This window comes from Megalobrama amblycephala, linkage group LG18 (genome assembly GCF_018812025.1).
Source record: "Megalobrama amblycephala isolate DHTTF-2021 linkage group LG18, ASM1881202v1, whole genome shotgun sequence".
Lineage (NCBI taxonomy): Eukaryota > Metazoa > Chordata > Actinopteri > Cypriniformes > Xenocyprididae > Megalobrama > Megalobrama amblycephala.
In genome coordinates this window covers 1,070,878-1,082,942 of record NC_063061.1, presented here as the reverse complement: position 1 = coordinate 1,082,942, position 12,065 = coordinate 1,070,878, and the positions used below count along the sequence as shown (strand labels likewise).

The window sequence follows — 12,065 nt, the reverse complement described above, 5'->3', positions numbered from 1 at the left end:
GCTATAAGCTCTGAAGGGCAACCTTACCAAAGGGAGCATATAATTAAGCATCCCATCCTTAAGGATTAGAAGAGGCTCAACTGTTATCTTATCTCAACTCTCTGCTCTACCTTAAGTCTCCTCAAGGAGAAATAGCAAAAGTACTCTTGGGAGATCTGGTGAGAGAGCACAGAGAGTTGAAAGCCTTCACCAGCTCTACACTTTCATGCTCTCCATCACTAATCATCAAAGAAGCGTGTTGACAAAGCTAGTCGACACTTGGTACCTCTGCAGCTAGAGAGGGCCACATGGAAAGAGAGATGCCCATCACGATAACAACCACTTCTTTCTCTGAAGTACCCTATTAGTGAAAGACTGTCACCACTGAATCCCTTGGGAAGCACTCTACCTGTTTGTCAGGTCTCCTAAGGAAATGAGCCAATGTATTCCTGTCAAGCTACTACCTCCAGTGTAAACCGGAAGGGGGCTACTCAGAGAGTGGGGTGCCAAGTGGCCCTCATCGGCTGATAGTTGCCCATTCCTACAGTTCTAGCGAGGAGACTTAGATGCATAACCACCTCTGCCCAAAGTGCTGAAGGGGAGGACAGAGAGTGGGCTGCTAATGGTGATGCTGTCCATGTTTTTATGCAGTGTCATTCCATTATTCCTTGCTAACCATTAGGAAACGTGTTAACACGTGAGACGTTACTAGCGGTCATGCCCACTCTTCCTACTCTGTGAACAGCCCCTTCCCTCACACATCATAAGGGAAGAGCAATAATACTGTTTCCATACTCCATGTATTGGCCATATGAATGTGATTCCATAGGAAGCACATTGATGCTTCCTCCGTACTCCAAGTGCCAGAGAGGACGAGAGATGAGGAGGTGGGATGCAAGTGGCAGTATTGCCCCATCTCTTCTTCTGTAACTGCCTATTTATATGTGACAACAGATGAGGAAGTGGGACGTGAGTGGCGGAATTACCCACTCTTTCCCTCTGTACCAGCCCATTCGTACGTGATCACAGAAGGAGCACGTCGCTACCCCCTCTGAACTGCCAGTACTGAAGGGGGCAACCAATGAGGGAGTGAGACACGAGTAGTGGTATTGCCCACTCTACTCTTCAGTATCAGCCATTTATATGCGATTACAGAGAGAGCAAATCACTATACTTCTGGACCACCGTCTCAATGGCGATACCAGAAAGCCCAGAGGGCAAGGTCTGTGGCGCAGCCGATCTCCAGGACTGCATCTGGAGACACCCCTTCACCTTAATTGATGTCCTTCAATAAGTTGGCTTGGTAGGCTTGCAACACTACCATGGTGTGCAAAGTGACACCAGCCTGGCCTGCCGCCACAAATGCTTTGCCTACAAGTCCCAGCATTGTTTGTTAGGGCTTAAATGTGCAAGCCATCCAGAAGGATGCCGCACCAGGAGATAGACAGTTTGCAATAATCTCCTCAACCTGGGGCATCCTCACATTCCCGTGTTAAGCTGTCCACTTCACATTTGAGTTGACGGGGGGATCATTATGGAGATCGGGAAGAAACGGAAGGCTCATGGGATCGGAAGAGGCCGCTGAGAGAGCTTTCGGATCAGCGGGTGAAGTTTGAGGTAGTGATAGACCCGTCTCTAACTCCAACCCCATGCTGTGCTGTCTTGGCATCCACAGGACCGAAACCACGGGGAACAGACACCTGGCTCCCATCCCCCTTAAAGAAAGCCAGGTGGAAGTAAAGCTTCATCACTGTAAAACAGTCACAGTGAACACAGCCAGACCCCTTTGAGAGCTTGTGTGTATCAATACTTGTAATATAATGAGGTCAGGGCATGATACATTTTCTAACCCATTTTGACTTTCCATGCTGCATGATACTTTTCAAACACGCAGACAGAAACTCGGGTTCAGATTTCACATGTACGCACTCATAAGCGGCTTCCTGAAGACAAAAGAGCTGATGACGTTTTCTTCAGGTGTCCTCTTATAGCCTGTTTGATGCCACCCAACTGCTGTGATCAACCAAAATTGCCATGTATTCACACATGCTTCAGACACATGGAGCGTTCCCATATTGTCAACACCATGATGCAGTGTCAAAGTTCCACTTTGAAAGGGAACTTTGTGGTTATCATGTGAGATAAATTGCTCATACCATTTATATTTAAAACTCATATTTGGTTTTCTGTTTCAGAAATTTCAAACCAGTTATCAGAAGATTACCAGTTACCAGAACGTATATCTATAGAAATCTTTTGATAATTTGTTAATAGTACAATAACAGTATTATAACATGCAAATTAAACATTTGGTAGTAATGGCCTTATGACAGGCAGTTACTGTAAATGAAAAGTTTACATAGATAAAACACTTAGGATACTGTGTGATTTTGTATATCATGCTAATATAACTGAAAATATGTTGAAATGCTTGGAAAAAACTGCATTTTTGATGATATTTTGTAAGATTAATACTATGAGTTTTGAAAATGTACCATTTGAAAATGACCATAGTTTCTTTGCCTCACTCTCTACCAGAAACGTCAAGCATTTATGCATTCTTAAGGCCTATAATTTGTTCGGATTTGCATTTTTTTTTTTTTGCATGAACCTTTTGTCATGGTTAGCATATAGCTAAATACAAAGATGAGATGCATGAAGCAGAATGATGATGAAACAAGAAACTTTAATTAACACGGAGAATAGTAGCACACTACACATCTAACATCAACTCTGGAACACAGATCAAAGAAAACAGAAGGCTTAAATACACTAGGAAGGATCATTAAAGAAACAGGGAACAGGTGTGTAACTAATCAGAAACCATGGAAACAAACTAAAAATGAGAACTCAGGCAAACAGGAACAGGGAAAACAATGAAAATGAAATTAAACAGAACATGACAATAGCCATGTTTCCATCCAAGTATTCTTTTGCGAAAAAAAGGTTTAACGCTTCAAAACGTTTAGCGATATAGCTGACGATAAGATTTCTCAAATGTCGACACAATCTTTTTCTGTTTATCTTTAGCGCATATTTAATGCAAATAAATGTGGTTTCACATGACAGAATTAGCCTATAGGCTACATGCAGCGTCCACGCTCCTGGTGTTGAACCAGTTAAAGCACCGTTTCTCTGTAGTTCAAAGGTGCATGACAAGGATGAGTAGTATCTTGAAAATCTTTGCAGCTCGAGAAAATAAGTGGGTGTCTGTCAAATTAAGGAAGACTGTTGGAGTTTGCAACGCAGACAAAAAAAAAAAAATATTACTATCAATAATTACTGAGTATATAAAAGTAGCCTACTGTTATTAAATCATGATTCTGTTTCGATTTCATGATCAGAAGCTGTTCTGGGCTACATGCCAAATGAAAATCACAAACATGACACTTGTAAATGAAATATTTTTAGAAGTGCAATTTATTAATATAGTATTTTAACTCAAATAAATTAGGTGGTTGACTCCCAAAGCTGTAGTAGAATTTTAGAAATGTTATGTGACAATGTTATGTGACAATAAGCATCAGTTTAGCTAATGCAGACCATTAAAAAAAACAACAACAAAAAAAAAAGGGTTAAATACACAAATAAAATGTTTTAGGTCACAGCTGCATCTGTCTCTGAAAAAAAGAAGGAAAAAAAAAAAAAAAATCAACAGCGATTTAATGTTTTTAATCAATTTGATGTTGTTGAACTCTGAAACCAGAACGAATAACTCTTTTGCTTTGAATGCGTTCTCGGCAGCGTCAAACCGCGACAGGCTTGACTGCATGTTCAAGGCGTTAAAGATTGAATGTTTCACCGTACCAGTCTTTTTATGGAGCCTAAAAATTTTTGCATAGAGGACAAATGAGCTGCTCTGTGTCCAAACCTGAGCTTCGTCAAATGAAGGCAGTTAAGTTCTGTCAGACGAGCTGCTCCACTTCACCTTCATCTTCTTCTATTTCCTATTTAATAACATTATATGTGAAAATAAGCAGTAGCCTACTGGCGAATTTCAATTGTCTCATTACTTTTTACAAATATTTGGGATGCAAATGATAAGAATCTGCGATATACGCAAAATGATGTATGGAAATGGCTCAAGGGCAGATTTTTTTGCGATATAGCAAAACAATGCAGTTTTTTAGGGATGACGTCATCATGCACACCATTTTATCGTTAAAAGGCCAACTGGTTGGAAACGGCCTTGAGACAGCAAATTTCGCAAATATTTTTTTTGTGCATATTTGCTTTGTCGATAACAAAACAGCACAAAAACTGTATGGAAACTTGGCTAATGAAACTTTTAAACTAAACAAGACAAGATCATGACACCCTCGCTGACATGAGTGCATCAAATCTGAGAGATACAAAAAGCCTAGACATAAAAGGTGAATGGTATGTGTTTGTGGAAACTTTTTCCTCTGGACTACATTTACCACCAGAAGTTGGAAAGTCTGAAAATTTTCTTTTCACCATTAAAACCAAAGAACTCCCACAAGGCCGGAAACCGGGACACAGATGTATAAAGCAAATCATTAGTGAAACGTGTGCACCTACCTCCAAGACCAGGCCTAAGACGGTTGTCATAGCCATCAAGGAGGCTGTCCAGAATCCTGGTGAAAACTGTGGTGTTGTCTTTCTGCTCATCTGCATTCTGACTGGAGCTGACAATGCAAAACAGCAGATGTTTTATTCAAAACCCAACAAAAGCAATAATCAACAGCAAAGGGTAGCTAGAACACACCCTGATGTGTAAAATCAATGCAACACCCTCCTCGGGGTAATTCTGAAACATCCAGCCTGTTTAAAGAGAATTTGCAATGTATTTGCCTGAAGACAAACAACAAGTCTCCTTCCATCTTAGGAGCAAAGGGGTATAAACAGAGGAACAATGCATTATTAATTAGCTAAAATACTCTTTTATATGCAAATATCCATGTGGATATTCTGAGTTCTGGCAGTATGGAGCCAGATGTTAAAATACACACTTATGAGTGCAAAAATAGCGAACTGTGTTAATAAGTATTTCAGACAAATGATTATGAGCAAAATGCAGTTTAATCATAGTGTAAAATAGTATTTTACCACTAAGAGCTTGTGAGGATGGTGACTAATTTGTCCTTCTCTAAAAACCATCACCGGTGGCCGTTTGTACATAATTGCTTGTTTTTTTGGTAAGCATTGACATTATTTTCCACCTAAAAGGTACTGGACGACAAGTGCGGCTGCAGACTCAATCACACGGTTTGGTGTTTCAGAAATACGCTTGGCATGGAAACAGATTTCAAGGAGAGGATGAGGTCATCATGATTAGTTAGTAAAGATCACGGATGGGAGTGTTTTGAAATGGCAAAGATAGAAAGAGATAGAGCACGCTAAAACGAAAGAAACAGAGACCCCAAAAAAGAGAGACATCAAACACACTGAAATGCAAGTTATGCTTGTTTCATATCTGTTATTGCATGTAATTCCACAACGAATTTAACTATGAATATTCCACTAAACCAGCCTAGACAACTGACAACTATTGATTCAAAGCAGTTAAATCAAATTAGCTGAGAAGAAGAGTGCACACATTGTGTACTTATTTTATATACTCATTTCAAACTTAGTTTTAGTGTTTCCTGGCCAAATTTCCTTTATCAGAAAAAACATATGTAATGAGGTTTATGGGGTCCAAAAGTCTGAAACCTGAAAAAAAAAAAAAAAAATCTTTTTTCAAAAAAAAAAAAAAAAAAAAGAAAAAGGTAAGATTGATTATGACTAGTCGATACTGACCATTTTAATACCTTTCTACAAAAGGTCATATTTACTTGCTTCAGTTACAGTGAACATTTTAAAATCATGAGCAGCATTCTTTCCATTTTCCGAATGGAAATTATGAATCTTTTTTCTTGTTTTCATTTTATTGCATTATAAAAATGCAAAATAGAGACATTTTCAAGAGTGGTCTCACACCTTTGGACCTCACTGGATTCAACAACAGACTGCCACAAATACAACGAGAAAAATAAAACGAGAATACTTCCACCCTTCCCCCATCGGTGCAGACAGATATACACGCACATGCACACAGACCCTATGAGCGACACTGAAAAGGGGTCATGAGAGGAAAATGTAGTCTCATATATTACGCATGCATGCCAGTACAACACTCAGAGCATGCTGGTAATGTCAGCCTGACCCAAAATTACATATTCGCTGTTATCTCAGATAATAATAATAATAATAATAGAATGCACAAAAATTCAGAGTTAGAGAAAAATCACAGCAGACTAATATATATATATATATATATATATATATATATATATATATATATATATATATATATATATATATATATAGGTGAAAGAGAAACCATGCAGAGATGAATAACACATTGTAAAATCCATGTGCTTATGAGCAGAATACAGATCCCCATTAAACATTGTACAGCAACCCCATCTACAGGTCATATAGACAGCAACAGTGAAGAATACATGCTGCTCAGTGCCATGTTGCTATGGGATGTCTGCTCTCACACAGCACAGCTTACAAATAAGACATTGTATGCCTATGGCATTTTAAAGTATTGTTATAAAATATTCATAGGAATGAAAACATTACTGTGATTGTCACCTGTCTTAATGTATGAAATATGTCTAAAGCAAGCAAAACGTGGCATTTGTAATCATTTTATAGTGATTATTTTGCAACCATGATTACCAATCAGTTAAAAAATGGAATTATATGCACGATTATAACAGCAGCATAATTCTCTGATAATAACACAGATAAATCCAAGCTGCATAAAACGGTAACATTTTAGTATATGGGAACAATTCTCACATTTGCTTATTAGCTTGCATATTGGCTGTTTATTAGTACTTATAAAGCACATATTAATCCCTTATTCTGCATGACTATATTCTACACCCCTAAATCCTACCCAATACTTAAACTTAAACGCTACAACAACTACCTTACTAACTACTAATAAGCAATAAATTAAGAGTTTATTGAGGCAAAAGTCATAGTTAATAGTGAATGTGTGTTCCCCATACTAAAGTGTTACAAATAAAAATGTAACAGTCTTCAGTTAATATCACACTTCAAATGTTAAATTCAAAATAAAAACTCAGATTGAGCAGGACACATCTTCCCAGAGGGGGAAAAAAAACTGTTTGGTTACAAACCTCTGCTTTTATCCTCAATATTTAAAGTAGCACTTGCCTAGCTTTATAGAAATATCTTATTAAATGTTTTTGTCTCGTTCCAACTAAAGAAACGAATTCAGTTACGTTGTTTATGGATGATGGACACACGCATACTTTTTTTGTTTTCTTACTTCACAATGTATGTCAGAAAAAAACACACCATAAACCATGCATAAAAGCAAGAGTAAAAGCAAGATACAGCTGAATGAAAATATTAATGAAAGCTTCATTTGCATAACATCCTCTTTGAAGTCTGAGGTTCTGATCTTGGTCTGAGTTAACATCGTATGTTTAGATCAAAGACCTAGGTTTAGATCAAAGTCCTTACATATTAAAAAAAAGAGACATTACTGTAACAACAGCAAAGAGAGTGTTCATCAAAAGTAGAGAATGTGTTAATCATTCCAAGATATAAGTAAAAATCAGGTGCATAAACATACCTTTTTCCAGCCAGAACACTGGTCACCAGTAAACAGGCCCAAATCCAAAGCCAAGCTGCTCCTCTTCCACCCCACATCATTCTCCAAAGGATGAATCCTCACTAAAGAAGAGAAAATACAAAGGTTAAGGTAATAATCTGCTTAATGAAAAGCACAGCGTTGCGATTATATGGAGTATATGCATCAATTTTCATTTGGAACATAATTGAAAAATCTGATAAAACTTGAAGGTTTTTTTTTTTTTTTATTGTTTGAGACAAACAAAAACATGTTTTTTTTTTTTTTTTTTTTTTTTTTTTTTCTCCACAATCAAACTCACAGTTAACAATCAAAGCCAGCCTGTGGGATACGCAATTTTGTTATGTGATTTGTTGATTCACAATAAAGTAATTTGTGATGCTGCATACAACATTTGATTATCTAAATGCAAATCATTTAAATGCACAGTACCCTATGGTAGTTTAACAAGTACTGAACAAAATGTTCATATTTCCTCTTTTGAACCCTCAAGATCTAATTTAAAGCCTGAGCATATTCATGAATACTGCGCGTTCATGAGAATTGGAGCTCTGTGGTGGTCCAAGCACCCTTTATAGCTTATGCATAGTGTATATTAATACTACAGCAATGCTGTGCATTATCAGAATTAAGATTAAATAAATTCCACAGTTGTGCATGGCAAAATACGGCAGTCTTTCCGTTTACGAAAAAGCCCTCATGTAAATACTAAATGTTTTTAAACGCACTTACCCCTTTTCGAATATTATTTTGTGCTCATACACATATAAGGCTGTGCATCAGAGTTCTATACATATATAAATATAGGCTAGAGCAGTGTGCTTTCATTCCGATGGTTGGCGCTACGCATTAACGCAAAACGTTACACGCACAATCGGTGCTCTAATCCTTCATAAACATCATACGAAATGATTTACAGCTTTATGCAAAAACCTTGATCACGCTCCGTGATGGCCACATTCAAATCGTACGTGATCCATCTGGGCAAAATTCCCTGACTTCACATGGATTATAATGCGTACACAGTCCATAACATTCACACTTTTGGAGTTCTGTCGCGAGAGCGCATCATCAAAAGCATGTCTCTTGAATTAGTATTGGGAGTGCGCCACGGGGTTGTTCCTAAACGCGTAGTAATTAAATCGGAGTAATTAAGCAAACAGTGCACTATCGTTTCAGACTATAGCCAAGTTCACCCCAAACATGCACACCACAAACATCATACATATAAAAGTACCTCATAATCAATTTTAGATTTCCAGGAATATGGCACTACCTTTCAATGCCGTTGTGATCCCCCAACCATCGGTTTTTACAATTTCCAGCAAGACACAAGCATCAAGTCTTATGCACTTACGTTAAATCGATCGCACCTTATCGTCAAACTTTTGCAAACGTCTTTTATGTCTGGATGCGAGGAGATGATGCTCTGAGATGTGAGCTGTGCTGAATTTGAGCTCGAGGCTGCTGCTGCTACTGCTGATGATGATGATGCTGCTGCTGAGCGCGCGCAGCTCTCGCGCACTCTTCATCGAAACTCTTCCCGGTTTACGGCAAATTAGTCATCTAGCAGCCCAAATCCACAAGAATAAAGCTTTTACTACAGCAGAATAATGGTGCTATGTTCCTGAAACGAGATCACTTGAGTACATGGCGATTGTGTTACAGAATGGAAGGTGGTACCGATCTCACATCGAAAGACCAATCCGTCCTATTTTTATATGCAGCACAATTTCACTTGCACTGCTGTCGACTTAATCTCTTTCAGTGGTCGGGAATCAAATCCTCTTACATTTTCGCCGCTTTCTCGCTCTCTTCCATTGCGTTGGAACAATAACACAAAGCGCATCATCTCCATCACATTTAGCATGCTATTAATTATTACACCAACGATACTGAGCGCTGCCACGTAAAAGGCATGCCAGACATGCATGCAAAAAACATGCATGCCAAACCGCAGTGCATGCACATGCATACACCCCGAATAAAGTGGAATGCATGCATTTCTCACCGAAAAATCCCGATGACTCGAATCTTTTCCCAAAAAAGCACCTTGAAGCAGTCTCTACAAACCCTCTTCTCACTGACTCACCCACCGCCTGGAATATTGCACAAATATTTTCAAACAAATGCTTAAGGAAGATCCGCAGTCCTTACAGCGCATCTGCAGAGGAGCTTTTCTGATAATTTGCGTAGTGAGGACACAAACTAAAAGCCGGAGGGTGTTTTAAACGTGACATTAACGAGGAAAATAGCGCATCTTGTTAGAGGCCACGTCGCGCGCTTCGATTTCAGTCTGCTGAGTGTTAGAGAGCGATGGTGGTACGAAATGAAACATTAAGAAAGCATTCATACAAACTCCACAGCGTCTTGACGTTTATGTACATGTGCACGAGACGGGATTTATCTCAATAAACGATGATGAGGAGTAGCCTATGTCTCTCGCGCTCGCTGTCATTACTAGTTCAACTTTAACCTGATGCAATGCGAGCAACAGCCGCAACGCAAACACTTCTAGTTTTCAAGTTTTAAAGACAATGTTAGTCTATAATGTCTTGTATCTTAAATTCACCGTGTTTCCATCCTGGGGACTACCTGAGCAAAGGAGTGGGATCTCGCGTATCGCTGCACGTTTCGCACGTGACTGTGCAGACGGCGTCATGTGCATCAGGAAAGTTTTTATTTGCCGAGCGTACCCTTCATCTAATCACTAACTCATAAATGATTCACATTTAGAGAGTGACATTAATTCTAATGCACGATCCGTATGACTTTGCCCGTTTCGCTTCAGCACCACGGACAGCCACGAGACTGCAGACAGCTTTAAAAAGCTCTCCAGCTGAGGTTTCTTACAGCAAGCACGTGCACTGGAGGGTTACGTACAGCAGAGGTCTATTCGATGAAACCTCTGCATGATTAAGCATGATATTAGACATCTTGTTGTTTGCAAATAAATACATACAAATAAACATTTTAATAACTTTATTAATATTACTGACCATGGTTGCATGTAATGTTGTAGTCAAGACCACCTAAACAGAGATTAAATCGAGACCAAACCCAGTGTGTGTTCAGAACAAGACAAGACCACGTCTGAGGCAGGGCGAGACCAAGACCAGACCAGACCAGACCAGACCAGCACTCCTCAAATTCATAAACAAAATCCATTTTTGCGTGGCACGCAGAAGTTGCATTTGAATTGGTAAAATTACAACTGCATAAATAATGTTGAGATTAATGTTTTAAAAAATAAAATTTGTGTTATATTGAAAATTTGTATAAAATCAATATCATGTAATCATGCTCATATCTGTGAAAACAGCTCCCTTGCTCTTGTGATATTGCTTAATTATATCATATGTTATACAGTTATATATAAGATCTCATACATTTTTGACATAATCCCCAATTAAATTTCTGCACCTGCACAAAAGAAACTCGAAATAAGTTATTGAATGCATTTGAAGCAGGAAGATTTATATCCAATCACTGTAAAACCGAACAGTGAACTTATATGAAATGAGTTTGTTGTACTTAATAGAAAAATGTTCAGTGAACTCAAAATTTGATTGTATTAAGTTGAACTTAATATTATTGAGTTGCAGCAGATTTCTAATTTCCAGCCTGCTTTGCATCAGACTGTATAAGGAAAATAAATGTTGAAATTGAGTGTTATTTTTGTGTGTGTGTGTGTGTGTGTTTTTGCACAAGATTAATATAGGGAGACATAAGTTAGTGTTTAATGTTGTGTTATGTTGAGATTTACAGGGGGTTCTGTTATATTAGTTTTGTAGGGTTACTATTGTGATGAAGAGTAGAGCCTGTGGTTAGGTTGAGGATGGGCTGCAAAACTTTTAAGACCACATGTATGTTGTTTCAATATATACATGCAAGTATATAATGATTGTCTCTTTGATAGTTATAATAGCATGTGTTATTTGCTATCTAACATTTAACCAATATCTGAATGTGATGTTTATGTAAATGAACTGTATATATGAGAACTGTGGGATTGAAGGGATGCCGGTGACATTAATGTTAATGAGAGACACCTGTGCACCACACTGGCCTTGCTCCGCTTCCACGGCTCTCGGCCCCACCCCACTTGTCACAAAAAGTTCTACTAACTTAAAAAAAATATAATGCCACTTTTACAAGATGTAAAATAAAACTCTGGTGTCCCCAGTGTGTGTGAGTGAAGTTTCAGCTCAAAATTTCAGCTAATTTTTTATAGCATGTTAAATTTGTCACAAATTTGAGGGTAAGCAAAAACGTTCCGTTTTTGTATGTGTCCCTTTAAATGCAAATAAGCTGCTGCTCCCAAGAGCTTATGTTAGCAGCTCTGATTACCGTACTCACTGAAAATGCCTGTTCAACTGTTCAGCCTTTTTATGTTCAAACCAGAGTCAGACAATGATGGAGAGACTCAAGAAGAAGTGACAAC

The 12,065-nt window shown here is 38.3% G+C and overlaps 1 protein-coding gene across 8 annotated transcripts in view; it reads right to left on the bottom strand.

Annotated features, from left to right (window-relative positions):
- The window catches only part of gabra1 (gamma-aminobutyric acid type A receptor subunit alpha1), a 33,139-nt gene extending 22,717 nt beyond the window's left edge, over positions 1-10,422 (bottom strand). Inside the window, exons 1-3 of one of the 8 annotated variants that reach the window (XM_048166505.1) lie at positions 10,194-10,422; positions 7,604-7,704; positions 4,522-4,628 (exon numbers count right to left, since the gene is read on the bottom strand). In XM_048166505.1, coding sequence (XP_048022462.1) covers positions 4,522-4,628; positions 7,604-7,683 — 187 coding nt within the window. In that variant the 5' untranslated portion in view covers positions 7,684-7,704; positions 10,194-10,422. The other 7 variants (XM_048166502.1, XM_048166498.1, XM_048166500.1 and 4 more) reach the window with 7 other exon arrangements.
- Positions 10,423-12,065: the final 1,643 nt, after the last annotated feature.